The sequence below is a fragment of the Ambystoma mexicanum genome, chromosome 8 (assembly GCF_040938575.1).
Source record: "Ambystoma mexicanum isolate Mex_15411 chromosome 8, UKY_AmexF1_1, whole genome shotgun sequence".
Taxonomy (NCBI): domain Eukaryota; kingdom Metazoa; phylum Chordata; class Amphibia; order Caudata; family Ambystomatidae; genus Ambystoma; species Ambystoma mexicanum.
Window position 1 is genome coordinate 580,258,990 of NC_090929.1, and position 20,967 is coordinate 580,279,956.

Below are 20,967 nucleotides of genomic sequence, written 5' to 3' on the forward strand. Positions count from 1 at the left end.
TTTAATGATACGACTACACTCATTTTTTAACTTTACCCTAATGCTAATACGAAATTGTTTTTTTTGTTGCTGCAGGGCAATTGTTGCCCTGGTGCTTATACCGTGCAAAATTGCACTTACACTCAAGCAGTTACTGTGATTTGTCTCCTTCTCTGCGCCAATTATCATTGCTATTTGTGCATATTTTAGAACTGGTGTGAACTGATGTGAGCAATTGTCTGGAAAATCTTCAATGGGTTATATGGGAAATTCGAAACAAAAAATGGCTTACAGTGGCTTTAAAACGTGATCCGTGAGAAATGTAGAAGAATGGACTGGCTCATACCGCTCTGGCGTTTTTCCCAGAATCCTCAGCAGCACTGTGAAATCGTGTGTTCCTGACTGTTCAGATGCCATCCTGCATGTGGAAATGCCTTTAGTGGAAGCACGTAAAACGGAAGGTGTACTATTAACTGTTTTGTTCAAAAGGTGTTCTTTCTTGCCCTGTGGTTATAATGCAATTTAATGCTCTTTATTTAAGTGTATTCAGTGCTTTCCCCCAGGGAGCTTTGGGGTTGTAATGCAGGTGAGCACGAGCTTTAAGTGAGGTGCGAAAGTTAAAAGGATGAGGCGTAGAGGGGATGGTCATTCCGGGGGTTAAAAGGTAAGGAAAGGCGATGATACAGCTTCGCACGTGATAAACGCACAAAGATTATAAAAGCAGGCGATTGGAAGAAAACCAGAGATGAGCGATATGGAGGGGTATGTGCAGGGCAGTTTCTAGTCCATTTGGTGCCCAGGTCGAAACACTAGGAATGCGCCCCCCACCCAGCGTGCCACTCCCACCGCACCCCGTGCGCCAGCCCCACTGCACACCACGTGCCACTCCCAAACTACACCATTAAGGAACTCCTACCCAAAGTCAACAAATCACTGCTAAACAAATGACACCCAGGTACCCCAGTCCATAACAGGGTGTCAGACTAAGAATTGACCTCTCACAATGTAGTGCACCTTGGTTCAGTCTTACATTGCAGAACTGCATGCTACTCGCACGTGTTTTCAGCTGCAAAATTGTGTGAACAATGCTGCAATTGCATGCTCCATTAATGAGGGCCATACACAGTTGGAGCAAGCTGGCCTGATGTGTGGATGGGCCAGTGGGGATATAAAAATGTAAATGCTGCTTCTGTGCAAAAATAGCATGTATACATTTTTTCGCTGCCCTTTGCATTTAAAAACCTTCAACTGGGCCACATGAGTGCACTGATATTGCTGAGGTACACTAGGCAGACGGAGTACCCCGGATATCGGCCATGGGGGGGCCCCCAGACGTTTTCTTTTCCAGACACCCCTGTTCATGGCCTATTGTACTCTGCCCTGTGTGATTGAAAGGGTAATGGGGAGCGCAGGTGCACCACGGTGCTTATCAGTGATCATTAACATTACCGAGGAAAGTACAACAGTGGAAAGCCATCCTGTGTGCTGTTAATGCATAAGCCAGATACGAGTGGCGGGGACGGGGCGGAAGACTGAAATTGATTTACAGTGCATTAAGCAACTTTTGAGCTGCGCAACCTCAAGTTCAATTATTAAAAATTTGAGAGCATTTTTGCCGTTTTTCGAGGGAGGTTGATTCGTTCGAAGGCTACAAAATAAGAATTTGGAGAGACTTGGGCTAAGAGGTTGTTGATACGGCTGTCAAGTCTATTTTTTTCACTTAGGAAACACGTGGACATATTTTTTAACACACATGGGCTTATTCACCGAGCTTAATGGAGCTACATCAGCTGGGTTTACAGTGGTACGTAACAGCCACAACAAAAACGGAAGGGGTTTAGCAAAATTGTCAGTAGTAAATAAAGCATGAAATACGTCCCAAGGAATGCTGAACGCTATGCACAGTTATAGCGTTCGGCATTCTTTGGGGGTTGAAAGAAACATCGGGCTGTACCTATCATCTTTCTGATGACGAGTCAGGGATTTTCTTGCTTGTCAGGGTCCGGGAAGCCAGGAACTCTGAACCGAAAGCACCCGTCTTGGTTCCACCGTGTGAGTCCTGCAGGATTCCAAAGGCGGACGGCCATCAGGAAAGGCGCTCTTTTGTGCCCCCACCCCTAGTGGCGCGAAAGTGGCCAGAGGGAGCCTCTGACTTCCGTAATGTCACGTAGTACTTGTGTACTACGTGACATTACAGTCAGAAGAGTCAGCGGCAGCACCTGCTACGGCGCTAGTGTGCTGCTGAACTCTGACCATGGCAATCGCGCTGCCCCACAAACTAGGGGATTTCATCCCCTCCAGGGACCAGGGCAATTGCGCCCCGGGCAGCTGCCCGCTTCGCCCGGACCAAGAAACGGGCCTTGGTATGTGTAATATACAGCATTAGTACAGCGCACTACTAGCTAATTGGTGCCTGGAAACACTTCTTGCTGTATAGACGCCATACAAATTCTCAATAAATAAAATGATGTATTTTAAAGTGAGACACACCCAATTCAAATATAGAATCGGCTTGGCTCGGGTCAAGCACAGTCGCAGTTTGGTCTAGACACACACAGGGCCTAATTCACAGAAGGTTTAGCATGGAGCAAAGTGACTTTGCACTGCAGAAATACACTTTGCACCAAGCCTAATCCAGAGAGAAGCAAAGTGACTTTACCCTGCAAAAGTACTCTTTGCACCATGCTAAATGGGCCTAATTTGCAAAAAAAGTACTGAATCCACACTAGTAGCACAGACTTGGGGCCTAATTCACAGAAGCGTTTTATGATGGCAAAACCCCATTGGAAAAAGCTCTGAGAAATAGCGGTGCAATGAGTACTTTGCTTTGCTTTGTGCTAGATATTCTGTGAATTAGGCCCACAGTTTCCATGGCTCTGCCTGCAGCCATCACCACAACGACGTGCTTAGACATTTTCTTTTGTTATTAACAACAGAACCTGTCTTATGCAAGATGGGACATTTCCAACTGAAAGACCCCACTTAGCACCTGTTACTTTACAAATATGTGACAGTGATCCCTTCTGTTTACATCCATCTCCACTAGCTTGACATGCAAAAAATGAGTTTGCTTTGTCTATGGTCAAATGTTTTTAACATCATGCATAACAACGAGCTGGGCGGTTGTGACAAAGAATCAACCCACCTAATAGTTAATTCTGATTCTTTTAGTGTGTGTCTTAAAGTTCTAAAACTATAGTGCTGTTAAGTAGATTTTTCAAGCTTGGATTATTTTGCATTCTGAGACTTGTATTTTTCCATTCAGGATGTGTAAAATAAAGCTACAATTATATTCTTTTGGCTTAACGTGCCTCTATAAGGGTTTATGTTCTCAATTTGCTTTGCAAAATGTGTATTTTGCAAGTAAAATCTATACGACAGTATTCTTGTAGGCCTTGCAATCCAAAACTTAAATATTTGTACGAAGTAAAGCTTGCAAAGGTATACGTTCCAAAATTGCAGAAGGGGATAAAATATCTGCGTCCCTGTTTAGCCTAAGTCTGTGATACTGCACAAATAATGCAATCTCACTGATTGACTGCGTACATCGTAGTCCTTAAAAAGTACTAAGTTTGCACTATTTGAAGACGGACACCCTTACGAAGGTGCACATTTAATGGCTTTAGGGGCAAAATCGTGTTCACGTGCTCCTCTGTTCGTAGCCCCCAAGACATCAACTATAATTGCATTATTGGTGCACTGGCCCTTCCTTAGTCCCATGCCACTTGAAATGACATGAAGATCTGTCTCACCAGCTAGTCCGTTCACCAGAAATTCTAGTCTAGCGTATTAACTGTGGCAGAACCAACATTAATTTATTTCCTTGTTACTGCTAGTCGCAGAAGTTGCTAGGTTCGTCCAGACTACTCCGCAAAAGAATGAGTGAAACACTGTTACGCTTTTGTATGCTTTTATTATGTCTTTTATAGCAACCTTCTGCCATTTTCACAGTTTCTATGAGCTTCAAGATCTTCCAGAGTTTAGGGTAGGTGACTAATGCAGTAGCAGGGGAAGATGGCAAAGGTGTTTTTTTTTAATGCTCATATGTGCAGATCTGAAAAGAGGACTCTCCATGTTGTATACGTTTTGGATGTTTTGTGAGCTGTCTGGAGAAGGGTGTTCTTGTGCACTACAAGTTACTACGATGTCTGTGTCGTTTTTTGTGTGTCTGTCAGAGTGGCACTTGAGTAGTGCAGGGAGTTGTGTTGGTGTATCTGTTGTGGCTTAGTTTGGTGTTTAGGGAAATTTAGTTCAGACACATGCCTTCAGATGGTGTATTTTCTATTGTGTAAACTGTGTTTCGGTGGACCGGTTTTGTGTCGCAATTTGTTATTGTCAGTGAGGGTGGAAGGTAGAATGATTTTAAGTGATTATTGTTACCATATCTTTCTACATTGCGTGCCGAATTTGATTTCACGCATCCAATAAGCAAGCATGGGACTTTGAGGGTTTCAAAGAGCACTTTAGGAAGCAACTGCTTCTATCTGTGACTCGCCAGGGAGCCATGGACCAGAGGAGCAAATCACCCAAGCAGTAAATTAAAGGGAGCGAAGGACCAGAGTAGAGTCACTCACCAGAGCAGCCAAGGACTAGAGGGCCCACTGAGCGCTTTGTTTTTACCTTAGTTTTATTTCAGTCCATTTGTAGTTTTGGCTCTTAGGTGGCCCTTGAGCCAAAACTACTGCACTGGATAACAGCTAGCAGTGAGATAAGAGATCAGCTTTGGGGATGATTTTGGTTATTTAACCAACCGTTGATTGCCCTGGCCATGTCAATTCCTATGGCCATTCCCCCCCCCACCAGCAGCCCTATCCCGCCCACAACACATCCTCCTGGGATCTCTTGCAGCTGGTTCTATCAAGCAGTAAGATCAAACTTTTGCCAGTCAATGCTATTTCTAAATAGTCTGAGAGTGAATGGCCTATTTGCAGCTGCAATTGTGCTACTGGTGTAATACAAATGCCTTAACAAGTGTGCCTTCAGCCACTTGATTTATTTCTAGTCCTTATGCTGAGGTCCTGTTTAAAGAAGCATTGACAAAGTAAACCGTTTTGGCTTGTGTATTGGTATTATAAATATGCAAGGAACTCTCATCATATGCTTAGGTAATCACGCCATTGCCCAGCTGTTGCTATATTATGGCCAGGCAGTACCGCTATTGCAGTACCTGGCAATTGCCTATCCCACACCTATACAAAAACCTCTTTGCCAGTGCCTGTATTCAACTGCAACCAGATGTTTATTGCCAACTTCAAAGTGTATTAAGTTTAAGGTATGGGAATGGGCTTGCCCAAAGCATTGCATTTCTTTTTTGCACAATTACTGCTTTTTATAAATAATAATTTATTATGAGAAGAAAGTACAGTAATAATTTGCAATAAACATTAAACCGTCACCTGTTATAGTTGGTGGCGTGCTATGCACATAGGAACGTGGATGGCATACCTATTGACACTGTTTAGAGCCCTATGCAGTTCTAATTGAATGCCAATTTCAATGTTTAAGCAATGTTTGTAATTGTGTTTTAATGTAAATGATTACTCGCAGATAACGTTAATAAACATGTTCCAAAGAGATGTCAAATAGTATCTTGTTTAATTTTCGTGCACAGTTGGATCAGATGTTAATATATTTTATTGTTATTTCTGTTGGGGATGAATCGAGGGAGCTTTTTTAAAAAATTCCATTCAGTGTGTAATTTGGTGACAATGCAACAAGTGCCAATGAACATTGCAAACCAAAGTTGCAGCCCACACTATCCCTCCTCTCCACCACATCGAAGCCCAATCCTCATCCCACTCCTTTAAAGTGTAGCCAAACTACCACTAGTTCGTAATTTCCACTTCCACCACTGATTTGAATACAACCGAAATCACAAAAGTTAAGCCAGGCAAGAAAAGAAGTAATTAAGTGCAGCATGGGCGTGTGGGAGATGGAAACGAGGTGTCGGGTGAAGGGGTGACCCTGAGAGAGGGCATAGCTGGGGAGACCAAGAAGCGAGGGGCAGGACAAGAGAAGCGTGAGGACAAAATCGACAGATAATGCAGGCAAAATGAAGTTGAGGGTGACTGATGCAAAAAAAAAGAGAACATATACAAATGAATATCTTCACAAATACCAAGAACAGCTTGAAGGCAAAGAAACACCACACAGCAGCAGAACACGTGCATACTTAGGAACGTGTGTTTAGTCACACATGGCAACGCCCCAATGTAACAGTTGCAGCTTTCCGCAATTGTTTTAACTCGCGCAACTGCTCTGATGCAGGGACAGAATCGCCAGCTCGTTGATTCTGCTCGTTTTCGGTGAAACCACATTTTTTTTTCTGTATTTGATTTGGTGAACGTCCCTGGATGAACTTGAAAAAGTTGGAGGTTTTCCTTTGTACTGCGACGCGATTGCGTGTTGGTTCTCGGGGCAGAGAGATGAAACATTCCCATGCTCGGACGCTGCTGTTGCCTATTGTTGATCTTTCAGTCATGAAAGACCCGCATCTGCAGTATGAAACGTAAATGGCGCCAAAATCCATATGGAAAGTGTGCATGCGTAGGCTTTTAAAGAACAGCAAGGTCGTGAATAATTTAACTTCTGTTTGCTTAGAAGAGAACCTCCTAATAGTGCTAATGCATTCCTGTTAGAAAACCCTATCCCACAGGGACCCATTGTACCAACCAATTGCTTTTGACGTTCCTGCTGACACTCCCATTGAGGGGAGACATCCGCGCCTATATCTTGTACATCTTTGCGCCCAGCCTTAATAAACCAGAACGTCTTGGCTCGTTTTATTTTAATGAGGAGGATTCCAAGACCCCGGGTGAGTTAACCAGTCGGGTGCGGGGATTTGGGGTTGCCAGCGACTTTCACTTAGACATGAGGCGCGGATACTTTTGTAAGGGGTTGTGGTGTTTGTTTTTTTAGTGTTCTTTTTGTTTTGAAGCCCGATTTGGATTTGTGTGTGAGAGATCAGTCGTGAAGAGGGCTTAGTTGGTGGTGGTTGGTTTCAGAGATTGCAAATGCTTGTATTGACGCAGCGTCCGGTATAATCACATGTGGCGCTTGTGACGCCCTTTTGAATGCAGTCTTGTGTAAAGCTATAATGATTTAAAAACCCTTTTAGTAGAGCATTGATAAGTCCAATAACCAATACATTGCATGGGCTGGACTTTTGTGGCTTATGCACCAAAACCCTCCCAAATATGGTACAAGAAGTGTTGCTTACTGATAACATATATGTAAAGTGCAGTCATGTATAGAGGTCGCTTTTAAACCTGCTGTTCATGTGTTGCAACGCGGACTACGCATTTCGTCTTCGTTTTGCCTTTTGTCTGTGTATCATCTTGTAATGTACCTGCAATATCGCCAATTTATTGCATGCTCATTTTGCACGTTTTTTACATGCTTGCGCTCCCTGCTTGCGTTAATGATCTCCTCCTGTTCGCCCCACCTTTTAAACCCCTCTCTACGAGCATAGTCATTTGGCCGTTCTTAAACATTTCTATTGCAAGGTACTAAATGGTTACTGGCCAAGCTGACATTTTCACAGGACTGCTATGTCCCAACCACTGTAGAGCAGGCGCACGTACACATACCTTGTTTGTGAAATAGTTCCAAACCGAGTTAAACAATACAGTAAATTAAAGTGTCTATGTTTAAGCAAAAAATGCATACTTTGGAATGTTCATACACAACAATATCTTGCCATGCTCTTAGATTTGACTATATCTGTTAAATAGGTTTTCAGATATTTTTATGAACAAAAAAGGATTTTCGTTTTCGACTTATTTTGCATGGATAATACTGTTTAGTAGATGTGTTCGAATCTAAAGTATTCCTGCATTAATACTGTCACAGGTGATAGTCTACAAAGCTGCCGTTTTGACAACATTTAACTGATTTAAGTTTGAGCAGAACAGCCCTACAAGACAAGTAGAGTGCTCCCTTTCATAGGTTCCCTCAGATAGGTTCCCTCAGGAGGACACGGTCTGGCCAGGGATTCTGCTTCTTAGATCATCATCATCCATCGACTCATTTTTTGTCTCCAGTGTTGGGTGAGGCTATGCCCCCTGCAGTTTAAGGGGGGTACAGATCATGGGGTGGCTACTGAAGGTATGGTGCACCCTGCATTGGGTGAAGGCGCAGTAATGCCAAAGGGCACAGGGCGATTATCGGAGGGATGACTTGGCGCAAGGCATTAACAAGACCAATATACTTTGTCGGAAAGGCAGGGTGGGGCAGCCTCTATGCCAGGTCAGCGCAGTCTGCGCCAGTCTCTATCCTAATGCAGGTCATTTGATTACCCAGAGCAGTCACGTTACCCACGACGAGGGACACTGTATCCTAAGGCAGTCAGTCTCTAATGTAGGACAGGGCACTCTGTGTATTCCAAAGCGATCTCATGCCTGGGTGGGCTCTCTCAAAGGGCAGGGCTCACTGTATCCTAGGAAGGGTAGCCCCTTATCCAGCACATAGTCTTCCCCAGGGTTGTGCAGTGTGTATTCTGCAGATAGACATTGGTCTGGTGGTGCAACTGCAGTGCCGATTCTTGCATTCCCAAAAATGCAGTATATATTTTGTCAGCTACTGCACTTACCTTATTCAGAAGTAGATGTGCGATTATTAAACAGTTCCTTGCTATTTTCCCCAACTGTATGCTGGATTAGCAGAATCATGATATCCCAATAAAAGGGCGGTTGACCGGTGCCCACCGTACTGCCTCCAGTCTTCCTGTGGATATTGGTATCTTTCGCCAGACATCGGGTCTTGCTGTGGTCTTTGCTTCGCACGTGCAGCTCCAAACTCATGGAATCTCGGCATCAATTTGTTAGAAGCTTTTTGAATGTCAGTTTTATACGGATTTTGTAGCTTTTGCAGATATCTGCTCCAAATATACTGTTAAACCAGGTTCCTTAAGTCCTGGATCGGCGTTTATTTTCCTCATTGACCATCAGGCCTCATGCCCAGAGTGCTGCTCTAAACAGATTACACTGGAGGGGAAATGAAGGGACCAGGATGAAATCAGGTTAAACATATTCTCAGATGCAAAGGGGCGCGTTGCAGTTTGTGTAAATCGATGTGGTTGAAACCCAAGTGCATTCCCAGGGAAAAAGGAACATTAGACAAAATCAATTATCTGATATCTTGAAGCTCTTGAAGGTTACAAATTGGAAGGCAAATATGCCGTTGGCCGGGGAAACGCTGATGGGCTTCTGGCATTAGCCACAAGTCTCCGGAATAAAACTTGCACGGAGACCGCTTCAGAAGATGGACGTGACTAAGCCAGATTATATTTTGATTTTCAGTTGATTGCAATATGGCAAAACAGCAGGAATGTTATATGCCTCCAGACCCCCTGATGCTTGTTTCACTGAAGCAAGCAAAAAATGCCAGAAGTTCAGTAGAAATCAGCAAAGCAGTCTGCTGCCCCAGGGATACAAAAAACCCTTCAGGGATGGGTCCTATGACCTCTTCATTTGCATAGAGTTTGTTTGCCTCATCCGTTTTCCAAGTGGAGGATACAAAAAAGTAATCTGCACAAGCTAAGCAAACTCTTAAAAGGTGAACACTGACTGTACAGTAATGCGCATTTCTAGTTACCCTTCATAGAGTTCCGATTCACCTCCCCATCAAGATCTCTCATGGTCAAGACTAAACATTCTTTTCGTTCATTTAAATTTCTTATGGATTCCCTCCTCCCACTGATTCCACATTTTAGAGGTATTTCTTCCAGCGCACCTGTCCTCGGATGCATTTTCCGGCAGCAGGGGATTGCATGCAGGTCCACGTCTGCCCTGCTAGACTTCAATGTGCACCTTTGACTGCCTATGCGACGCCAGGGGAGGTAGATGTGTAGTCATTAACGCCCCATAACCTCAGTTCCCTTTTTCTGTGTGCCCAGTACACTGCGCAGGAATCCCACTAGCTTTGTCTGAGAAATACTTAGTCACGCTGTATTCCAAGGTGGGCTTCAAGTCCTGCTATAGACAGATGTTCATTAACAAACCCCCACATGGTTCGTCTTTACAAACTGGAGGAGCAACGCAATGTGGAAGACTGTGCTTCGTGCCAGTCCATGCATTGAAAGGACCTCTGGTAGCGTGTTGTTAAACTGTACACCTTCCTCCTTAAGGGGAGGAAGCACAAGCCCTTGACTCTCCTGCCTCAGAGCCCACCCCCAGGAAGGGCCGATCATTTGAGAATACTGGGCAGGAACTCCGCTGGAGGGAAGACTAGCATTGACTTCCAGTTCATATAATGCTGTCCAGAAAGAGAAGAAGCATGATGACATTTATAACGCAACCTGTACACAAGTGTATCTAAGCCCGAGAGATCTTGCTCGTTCAGCAAATGTTCTGGATGACATTCTTCCTCCTCATCCTGTGAAAAGAATAGTTACTACTTTTTCAGGGATAATGAAGAATCTTCTGACGAATCCCCACCCTTGAAAGGTACCATTCCCCACTTGCTCCTCTAAACCGGAGGATTGGGAGGAATACAGGCAACAGATGCTGGACGTTTTGCTAAGGCCCTGGAAACTTCAGTGCCGGTGGTGGAGCAAATGAACACCTTGCTTGGGCAAGTGGGAAAGTGCCCCTCTCCGGACCGCAACTGCTGCCTGCTGTTTCAGGTCTGACACCTACAACAGATACTGCTCTCCTGCAGCGCCAGTTGGTTCCACCTTTGGGCTCAGTTGCCATGGTGCAGACTTCCTTAGCTTTGGCGTCGACACCACATCAGAACTTATTTGGCTCTGAGGGCCCACTGGTTTGCTAAAATGGGGCAGATTATTACTGATGAGGACGGTGCTGTCCCTTATGCAATGGAACCCTTCGGTTCAGGAGCGGTGGAGGATTTTCCAGAGGAATTTTCGAATAGGCTGTTCTCAAATACTTGGCTTCTGATGTTTGGGAGCCAGTGGGCAGATCTCCTCCCCAGAACTAGACTTCATGCAGGCCTCTCCAAGTGGCAAGCCTCATGAGACTTTCCAACGCACCATTGCTAAGGTAATTTATACCACATGGCTGTGGGCTCCAGCAAAGCCTATGCTACCGTTTGAACTCATTGACATTCTGAACTGGAGACACTTCTGACTTTTAATCCCATTGGCTGCCCCAATGTTTGACTGTGTGTTTAAAACAAGCCTCCACAACAATCCTCAAGGATCAAGGCTTCCTATCCACACACCCCAATAGTGAAAGTCTTGACGTTCAGGCCCCAATAGTGGGCTCGAAGTGGGCCATGTTTCCATTCCTTCCCATAGATAGGGAAACCAAGAAGGTAGCTGCTGTTGGCTACAAGGTGTTTGCTTTTGGCAACCTGGCCTTGTGGGTAGTGAACACCACCTGCGCTCAGAGTACACCCAATCTATGTGAACTGTAGCCTGGGAGGCAGAGAACCGTCCCTTCATGCTCGAGATGAGATATGGCTTTACTTCCCTTACCGATGATGGGGAAATTGGTGGTCCAACAGATACACCATTCATGCCTGGACATGGACTGTGTGGCGAGAGCCAAGGGAACAGGCTCGGTCATCTGCAGGCATTCATGGATGTTGCAACAGTTTGACAGGCCACCCTCAACACGGGGAGTTCCTTCCCTCCCCAATCAAGGTATCGCACACACTGTTTCACAGATTCTTTGTTCAGCCCTATTTCAGACTTCTATAATGCCCCTTTGGTCCCTCCCCCTGTGCCACCAATGACCCAAGAACCAGGCCGGTGTACAGAAAATATATTTATATTTATTTGAATTGCACGTTATGAAGATCACACTAAAACTGCACACACCACCTTCTTTGTGGCTCACAATTAAACCTCTTTTTGCATAAATAAATCACACAAGCTGGTTGGGAAAACCCAAATCACAATGTTACTTTATACAGATTCCAATTCAAGGAATAATCAACACTGGTCAATGCTAAAAAATCTATTTGCATATGCAGTGCTGTGCAATTTCGATTTTTCTGCACTCTGAAGGCTAGCAGTTTAGTTTCCAATGTTGGATACATAGGGTCTCACTTTTGCAAGCACTTTGACCCCAGCCCCAAAAACCCAAGCATCAATTGCATGCAGCACCCTTCTATTCAAACACCAGGTCTAGGGAGTGGGGGACAGTCTAGGAGTCTGTTTTTCAGACCCCCCCCTCACCTAAAGGCCTATGTGGGGGGGAAGTTGTACAGAAACATTGGTGATAATTAGGAATTTAGGATTTTGAGACCCCCCCTCACCCACCTCCACTTAAAGGCATGTGTTGGGGAAGTTGGACAGTAAACATTGGTATGATTTAGGTATTTTGGATTTTCAGACCCTCTCCACTTAAAGGCCTATGTTGGGGAAGTTGGCTGTTCAGGGATTGTTCTAGTTTTGGGACAAGGACACCCCTCTTCCTTAAAGAAATTGCAGTCAACCGGACAAAGGGCATTACCCAATTAAATTACAGGCTATAGTTGTTGGTGTACACTGGAAATGAGCTTTGTTAATTTCGAATGTTAACAAAAATCACCCTTGAGTGTTTTTCTAAATGGGAATTAATTACATTATATTCAGCCAAATATGCTAAGGATCTACACTGCTTGCCCCCACCCACTAATGGAAAAGAGCCCACTGATGAAAGGAAATGGGTTAATTAAATAGATCCCCTGCTGACTATTTGTTGGACGATCTACTTACTTTTGGAAATTACTGGGCTTGACGCTCAGGGACTGAGTCGTTTCGCTCGTAGGGGAAAAACAGGATTCTAGCCAGAACTTCAGTCACTTGGATCCCACAGCACTTCTATCTCTCTGGCTCCAGTGGCTCCAGTGAAGTATCACAGCCTTTGCTTTTCTAGTCTCCCCAGCAATAGAAATCTTCAGCCCTTCCAATGTTTCCCTCCGATGACATTTTCAGTAGTCTCCTTTGTTAATTTTGGGCAGCTGTCACTCTTGGTAATCTTTTTGCAGCTCTCCTCTTGGCGATTTTTAGCAGCTCTCTCCTTCCCTTGTTGTGCATCCACTTTATATACCAGTGATGACACCATCAATAGTTCAATATTGGGCATTGCCCTGCAAGAATTCTTAACGCCTTTGATTGGTCCTTCACAGTCCTCTCCAACCTCCACCCCATCCTGTCTAAGGATTGGTTCAGGAGTCTAGAACAGAAATATGGCAACTCCCATGTTAAATCCCCCCTTTTTTCATGTAAACATGATATACATATCTTCCGCTTATCATGGTGGATTTAATAAATCAACAGTCATGCTCACACCATGTTGCACAAGTGTGTGTCAATTTTTCGCAGTTTATACAAAAAGTATAAAGGTTATAAACATTCAATTTGCTCTCAATATCCGTAATTTTACCTACCACCAGTTCGCCAACTCTTAAATTCGGGACATTTTCAGAGCACTGTGAAGGCATCATGAAGTAAGACACAGACAACAGATTGACTTTTCTAAAATAAAATGGTTTATTTCTTTGTCGGGATGGGGTAAGGCCTAACTTGCCCTATGCTAATGAGAAATTTCCCTACCTAAAGAAACTAAGGATAGTTATGTGTCATTAAGTTCAACGCAAAAGTCTGTGTCCAAAACCTATACTTGCCCTCACAACTAAATATGTACAATGTGTAGGGATGTCCGCAACAAAAGCAGTGTTCTAACATAAAGTTCCGAGCTTCTTCAAACTCCTGTCTAGCTTTTCAGCTTCCCCTTCCTCAAGTTCAACACTGTTCCACAAAAAGGCCTTGGAATTCCCTTCCCAAGTTAAACACAGTTCCAAAAGGTCTCTGGGTTACCGTGCCCCAGAAGGTAACTTTCCCAGCTTGAAAACCACAGCCCGTTTAAATCGCTCTGCTTTCAATAATGGTTCCAAATCAACTTTTTAACCCTTTAGGCTTTTCAACAGTTCACATATAGTTCTCCTTTCTTTAATCACTTCAACACTTGTTAGTCAAAACAGCTTTGGTATCTTAACTTTCCTTGGTTCTGGTTCTTTCCCAGTAGGGGTTACTGTGTTTAGGCGCAGTTGTTGGACCACGCGGTCCATCCATTACAGGTCACGCCTCTGATAACCCTTGGCACTTTGTTACATTCACATGTTCTCATTGGACTTCCTTGCCAACACAAGTTTTCGCTCTGAAGCTGCGTCATTAGTCCACTTTCAAATCTGTTTCTGCTTGGCAGTCTCTTGACTCTGCCACAACGCGACTTTTACACAACTTGCTTCATGGTGTTCATTCCTTTTCACCGCCTTGCTTCCATATTGTCCATAAGTGCTCATCAATTGCTTTTTAATTATTCCATAAGTGCTCATTACAGGCTTTCATGTTATTAGTACTTTAACATTGCCCATCAATGTATCTCTTGCTTTCACTTACTCCATAAGTGCTTATCACTGGTTTTCACTTTGTTCATAATTTCACATTACTTTCTTTTCACTCGTGCCGTGTTTTCATATACTTTAAATATATTTCTTTTAGTTGAGTATTCAATGATACTGTTTGTATCTCAAAAGTACTGTGCAGCTTGTTCGGTATTCAGACTTCTTCTATTCGGTCTCCAGACCCATTCATTATACGTTTTCATTCATTCAGCATTTTCCTCTGCCCAAATCCAGCCCCTGGAGTGCCCCGGCATGAGTGTTCCCTCTGTCACTCAACGGTGTACCGCCACTCCCCGGGGTGCCTTCAGTTTCTTCTCTGGCTTTCTCTTGCTTCCCTTTCCCTTGTCGGGAGTAAGCAGCACACTGGAGACTTCTATGTCCCACAGCTCGGGCTGTGGACACACGGCACAGGAGACTGCAGGGCTCTCTACTTTTTTAGGGCCCGTTCAGGCCTCTGGGCCATCCTCACTCTGCAACGTTCAGCGTCCTTTTCGCTAGCCCCTCTCCAACCTGCTCCACGTCGGGTTGCAGTTTCATTCTTCCCAGGCGGGTTTCTCTTCTGCTCTTGCCTGTCTCTCCTTTTATACACCTGGAGCCTCTTAATTGGCTGCAGGTGCAAGTCCTTTACCTGGCCATAGTTAACTTTACTAGTGGGACATGCCAGACCTTTATAGTGGTGCTCCATAGTCCTCTTCCCCGTCTTGGGACTAAAGTGGTGTGCATGAATGGAAGAGTGTATAATTCCCAGTTGCATCTTCCTCGCCCCAGTCTTAAAAGAATTTGAATGTAGGACAGTTTTTGCGTGTGAAAGAGGACAGATTGACAATAACCTAGAAAGGCAGGAGAAGGGTAGGGTGTATTCTGACAAGGGAAAGGGGATATCGTGCCTCGCCTAAAGGCATTTTCTCCCCACTCCCCTAAACCCAGATGATCATCCCTCGCATATCCACCGCCAGGGTCGGGATCCAAAAGCGATGGGCTTTCCCTGGCCACCCGAGAGGAAGATCCAAGGGGAGAAAATGGGAGTATGCCCTCGGGTTTCTCACAGCAGCCAGAAACACATTTTAGCTTGCCATTAAAATTCCGTAGCCCGCAGGTGGATTCATTTTATTTCATAAAAATCACCTGGATATTATCTTTAAAATGACAGATACATGAATGCAATGCAACTTGGGGGTTATGATAGACATTTTAAACTAATGGAAAATCTTCAGGTGTATGTAAATCAAGAGCTTTCCTGACTCAAGGCCATTCGCCATTCCTGGCCAGCATGTGACCGGTTACCTGAAGTTGACCACCATTCGATCTGCAAACCTTCTATTTTCATATTTTTATTTCAGGGGTCATCTTCCATTGATTGCACAGCTCCTCCCCACATTCCAGTCACGCACTGGCTAGTCCATTTGTCATTCTGTTTGAAGTTGGTGGGCTGCAGGTTGTAAATAGCTGCGAGGCAAGAGCTTCAAAATAATTCTCTTTCCAGACCAGAAGGCCAACCGCCCACAGTGAGGGAGTCCTTCGTGAAGTCTGCCCAACAACAAGCAAAAATGGTCTGCCTTGGGCCTAAATGAAATATAAATGTGACCCATGGAAACAAAGTGACATTTTCTTTTCAATTGTTGCCTTATTTTGCATGTGAAACATAATATACATTACATCTTGTCAACACACAGTAAGCCTACCTCCTCTCGCTCCATGGGTTATTCCTTTCAGAGCTTTCCCTCCTTTGCCCACTATGGCAGAGCTCAGGCGCCCACCAACAAACCAGTCCAGCTAGTTTTCCCCACCAGAATAATGGAGCTGAAGAGCGCAGAGAAGTGGAGTTGGCTTGACCTTCATACCATCTGGTACTACATGTCCAAAACTTCTTCTTATAGCACTTTACGCACCTCATCTCTGTAGGGGGAGATTGTCCGTGTACGCCAGAAAGTGGCAGCACATCCCTTATGACCCATGGGCCTTGGAGGTTGTCTCACAGGAATATTGTCTCCCATTCACTAAACCTCCTTTGGACTTTCCTCCTCGCTCTCCACCTCCTAGCTAGATGCCTTCCTGCTGCAGAAGTTAAGCAACCTCTTCTGAAGAGTGCAATATAACTGGTGCCTTTGATGGAGAATGGAAGGAACTGGTACTTTTATTTCACCAAAGGGGGACTGTGGCCTGCATCTCATCTGGATCTGAAGCTTCTGAATTGTGCAGGCACAAGTTCACAACGGTCTCCTTTGCACAGATTCTCCAGGCCCTCAAATCGTAGGACTGGCTGTGTCACTGGCCATTCAGGATGACTACTTCCTCATGCCGATCCATCTGAAGCACAGGAAGTACCTGATATCCGTGGTTGAGAACACACATTTCTGTTCAGGGTCTCACCCTTAAGACTTGTCTCTTCTGTCATGGTCTTCCTCAAACTGTTGCTGTGCTGGCCGCACATCTTGGGATGGACAAGGTTTACATCTTTCCCTACCAGGATTACTGGCTTGTTCAAGCCGCCCTGTCCCAGTAATTCCAGTTCATCAGGTTGATGACCATCCTTCAGCTGGCTTGCCTCTTCCAATCACAGAGTTTGGCCATCGTCAGCCTTTGAGTCTTGTGGGCCTATGGGAACCTGAATATTCATGGTCCCTGAAGCTCGGTTGCACATGAGGCCTTTCCAGTGACTACTTCTTTGACAGAAGTCCCAGTATCAGCGATACATGTCAGACCTTTCTGAGGTGTTGGTGTATCACAGGACCTTCTGTGTGGGCGCAGGAAGTGGATCTACTGAGGGGAGAGCGTCTATAGCACCCTCGGCCTGAACTGGCATTGAAAGGCTTGGGTGCTCACCTAGATGATCTTGAGGTTAGCAGGCTGCTGTGCACTGCCACACATCAATCTTCTGGAATTGCGGACATCAGACTGGCCCTGAGGGCATCCCTTCCCTTTGTGGTGGGGTAAGTGCGTTCTGATCTCAAAAGACAGTTCAGTGGCCATGCATTACCTCAACTAACAAGGTGATGTGGAGTTGCTGCTTCTGTACAGGGAAGCAATGGAACTGTGGTTCAGTGCTCTGGACAGCAAAGAAGCATAATTGCGGTTGCCTTAACCTTGCAACCTTGAGATCTGGACAAGATCTTGGACCTTTTGCCCCCCCACCCTCCCCAAGTGGGCCTCTTTAACCCCAGCGTAAAGTGCACGTTTTTCTGCTCCAGGGAAATTTGCCCATGGAAGTCTCTGTGGGACACATTTGATGTAAAATCGAACTTTGCTCTCATTTTATGCGTTTTTGCCATTCCACCGGTTCTTTGAAAACTGCGAAAGTATGTGTCTATTATGAACCTCTCATTCTGGGAGGGGCCAGGAGAACATGATAACTGGAAATTCTGGACACGTCACATGTCTTCATTGGTGCCTTCCAATGAGGATGGTCCTGCTTTTCCAGTCGTGGGGCTCCATCCTCCACCCAAACCTCAGCCTCCCAGTAGCTGCGCACAATAGAAGACAAGCGGACACTTCTTAACAGAATTTATAAGCTTAAAGGGTTTAACAATGTCTGGGTAACGTTGGTTTTTCAGTGATATGTAAGTTATTCGATCACACGCAAGTGTCGCTTTCCCATTGTCCCTTTATTTAAAGACTTCAACAAACACTTCAGCCTGCTTTAACTTGTGTGCAAGTGAATATTTCAACTAGATACTGTTGCTGGCAGCGCTCGCATATGGAATCAGAACGCCAGGTTTGACTCGCCGACTTCTGCGGATGGCTCAACTCCTACGAATTCGGGCACAGCTCCTACTGCTTCTGGTTTCTTAAGGACACTCTCCCTTCTGTGTTGAAGGTATCGCTTCTGGTTTCATAAGGACACTCTCCCTTCTGTGTTGAAGGTATCTTCGGTCCAGCCACTTGGTTTCGGAGCCCCTCTCACTCCTGAGACTTCCTGTCTCCAGCACGGCTCCTGCTCAGCCACCATGGCTATTAGGCTCACATGGGGAAATACAGCCTCCCTGCACGTCTTCCGATGCACAGCCTCTGCACTTCAGAGTTTGGGAAACCATGACCCTCTCAGAACAAGCACGTGAAATCTGCTGCATCCATGTTGCTGGGCCCCTGTGGTTCTCCCACTGCTGTTTGGTTTTCCAGCACTGTGTCTTCTTCCTTCTACTTCTGCTACTGTAGCGCTCACTCCAGCCACAGTTCCAGCTCTCCCTCAGCCTGCACCAGAGGGGGCCCTTTAAGTCCCCACCCCCAGATTCCTTCAGGTGTGGGCTGTTGAGCTTAATTGCCTGACTACTGCCACATCATGCATCTTCAGCCCCCTTCCTTGTCCCAGTACTCATGGGATTATGGGACTTGTTATCCCCAACAACAAAGTTAGTTCTTTTGACTTCGGCTTTTTGGCAAACAGCCATCAAAAGTGTGGGATTACAGGGAAAGTTAAACCGTGGCTTTTCCCAGTCTTGCTGGCCTTTCTCCCTCTCTTCCCCCCCGCCCCCCACCCCCTGCATGTGATCCTCGTGCAGTACTCCAACCCGCGGGTCGGGATCAGAAGGCGTCTGCTTTTCCATGACCGCATGAGAAGGGTCCCAGGCCAGGTGTCTTGGAGAAATCATATCAGATTCGTTCCAGCAGTTAAGGGAGCTCCAGACTCTTTCGGTCATGCATCACTACCTGGTATTCTCAGAGGAAATAGAGACTCTGATAGTTTTTTCATTCATCCTTCCTCCCTAAGGTCGTGTCATGTTTTGATCTTTTCTCAGAAGATTTAATGTTGTGTACCCTCCACCACATTCATCCAAAGAGGAGGAGAGGTTTCATCCGTGGGATATCACGCAGTCTCACAGTTACTATGCCTCAAGGATGCAGTACTTTAGAAAGGATGACCAGCTCTTCATTGGTCGTGCCTATGCTTGTGTGACCAGAGCCATTGGAGGTGGACTCTCCTCTGTGTCTGATTGCTACGAAATGGCTTGGAAGGACGTGCCTAAAGGTCTCAGAGCTCACTCCATCAGAGGTCTAGTGTCCATTTCTACCCTGCACACAAGTACCCCTGTTTGGAACGTGTGTCAGGCAGCTACGTAGGCCGCTTTACACGCGTTTGCCATGCACTAGTGCCTGAATTCCTTGACTGATCAGGATGCCTGTTTTGGATGGGCGATGCTCTTCAGTTTTGTAGGTGTCGTATCTCGCTATCCCCCCTTTCAGGTTTCTGTACTGCTGTGGGAATATGTTTTGTTTTTCGGATACGTGTAGTGACCTCAGAACTACTCACCATATTACACATATCAAAAGTTCTTGGACTCAGGAAGGCAATAATTCACACCAAAACCAACAATTGGAATATAATTGGCTCTTTATAGGCCCTTTATTCACACATATTATAAGCATACAAATGATTGGAATACATCCAATTGGTTATACATGAGCAAACAAACAAGGATAGTTACAAAGGTTCTACATCACCGTTAGTGCAGTTGTAGGAGAAACCTTCATCTCAGCCACGCCAACACTACCTTGTCTCAAGGCAGGTAGGCAGATAGATAACACGTACTAACGGGGTCTGGAGCAGAGCATCCCTCCTCTCAGCGAGACCATCACGAGGTCCCAATTCTCTGTCTCCTCATCAGGATACCTCTTCTTATGGGGGAAAAATCCCTGCACCTCATGTGTTGCAAACTGCCCCGGTCGTAGGACAGACAGCAAGCATGGGAGGCAAAGAGTAGACAAACCCAGCTGGGCACGCTTGTTCCCTGCACACCTTATCAATGCACCTGCACATCTCTGACTCCCTTCTCGGCTCGTCCTTAAGCAAACAATAAAACAACTATCCTTCATAGTGAGCTCCTCTGTTTCATAATATAATATTGCAACCTTTGCAGAATTCATGTCTGCCTTCTAATTGAGCTCATATAAACATAGACTCTTATTGCGGTTTGGAAGTGAATGTTCAAAATGGCCACCCACTGGCGCTATGTTTTAGCTCATTTCCACACATGTATTACAGAGTACAAGATCTGTAATCTGTGGGAGAAAGAAATCCATTAGAAGTCAGTATACTTAACTCTCTTTGATGTTCTATGTGATGGATGAGTCCCTCCTTCTGCAGATTACTAACCACCATCCCATCCTACCAGCACGATGGATATCTAATTTCACTTCTTGCTTTTCTGCATTACCTTAGCTACTGAGTGCTAGGAGAAAAGACTGCACTGGGTCATGGGGCACCAGTGGTTTGATAAATATTGCCCATGATAATATGTCTGCGATCATGGGCACGAATTAGAGTTGGGCAGAGCCACATAGCACTCCCTGGTTGCTGAAAAACGTTCTGAGGACAACTGGCACTGGATTATGTATTTTTCAAATTAGAAATCTGGGAGGACGGACTAATATCAGAAACATTACTAAGAGGTATTTGTATTTTCATATTTATGTTTTATTGAGCGCTTACAGTGATACCACTTATTTTATGCCTTGTTGGGCTTGCATAGTGTTCTTCAACCAGCCAAGCGTTCAGGCCTCTAGCAGACCTCAGACTCACCAAAGGTGGATGGCCTGGCAGGTAACGATACTGGTTAAAGAAACAATGGGGATGACTGGCTGAAGGCAGCAGTAGGGATTGGACAGGGAGACTGAAGCATTGCCGGGCTAAGCCTTTAA

At 45.2% G+C, this 20,967-nt stretch overlaps 1 protein-coding gene across 6 annotated transcripts in view; it reads left to right on the forward strand.

Annotated features, from left to right (window-relative positions):
* Nucleotides 1–20,967, forward strand: part of KCNAB2 (potassium voltage-gated channel subfamily A regulatory beta subunit 2) — a 1,347,681-nt gene that overhangs the window by 551,061 nt on the left and 775,653 nt on the right. Inside the window, exon 1 of one of the 6 annotated variants that reach the window (XM_069610269.1) lies at nt 6,702–6,793. The exons of 4 other annotated variants lie outside the window; for them this stretch is intronic. In XM_069610269.1, the coding sequence (XP_069466370.1) occupies nt 6,770–6,793 (24 nt within the window). In that variant the 5' untranslated portion in view covers nt 6,702–6,769. Of the gene's footprint in view, nt 1–6,701; nt 6,794–20,967 lie in introns of those variants that run through there. One more of the 6 variants, XM_069610276.1, reaches the window with a different exon arrangement.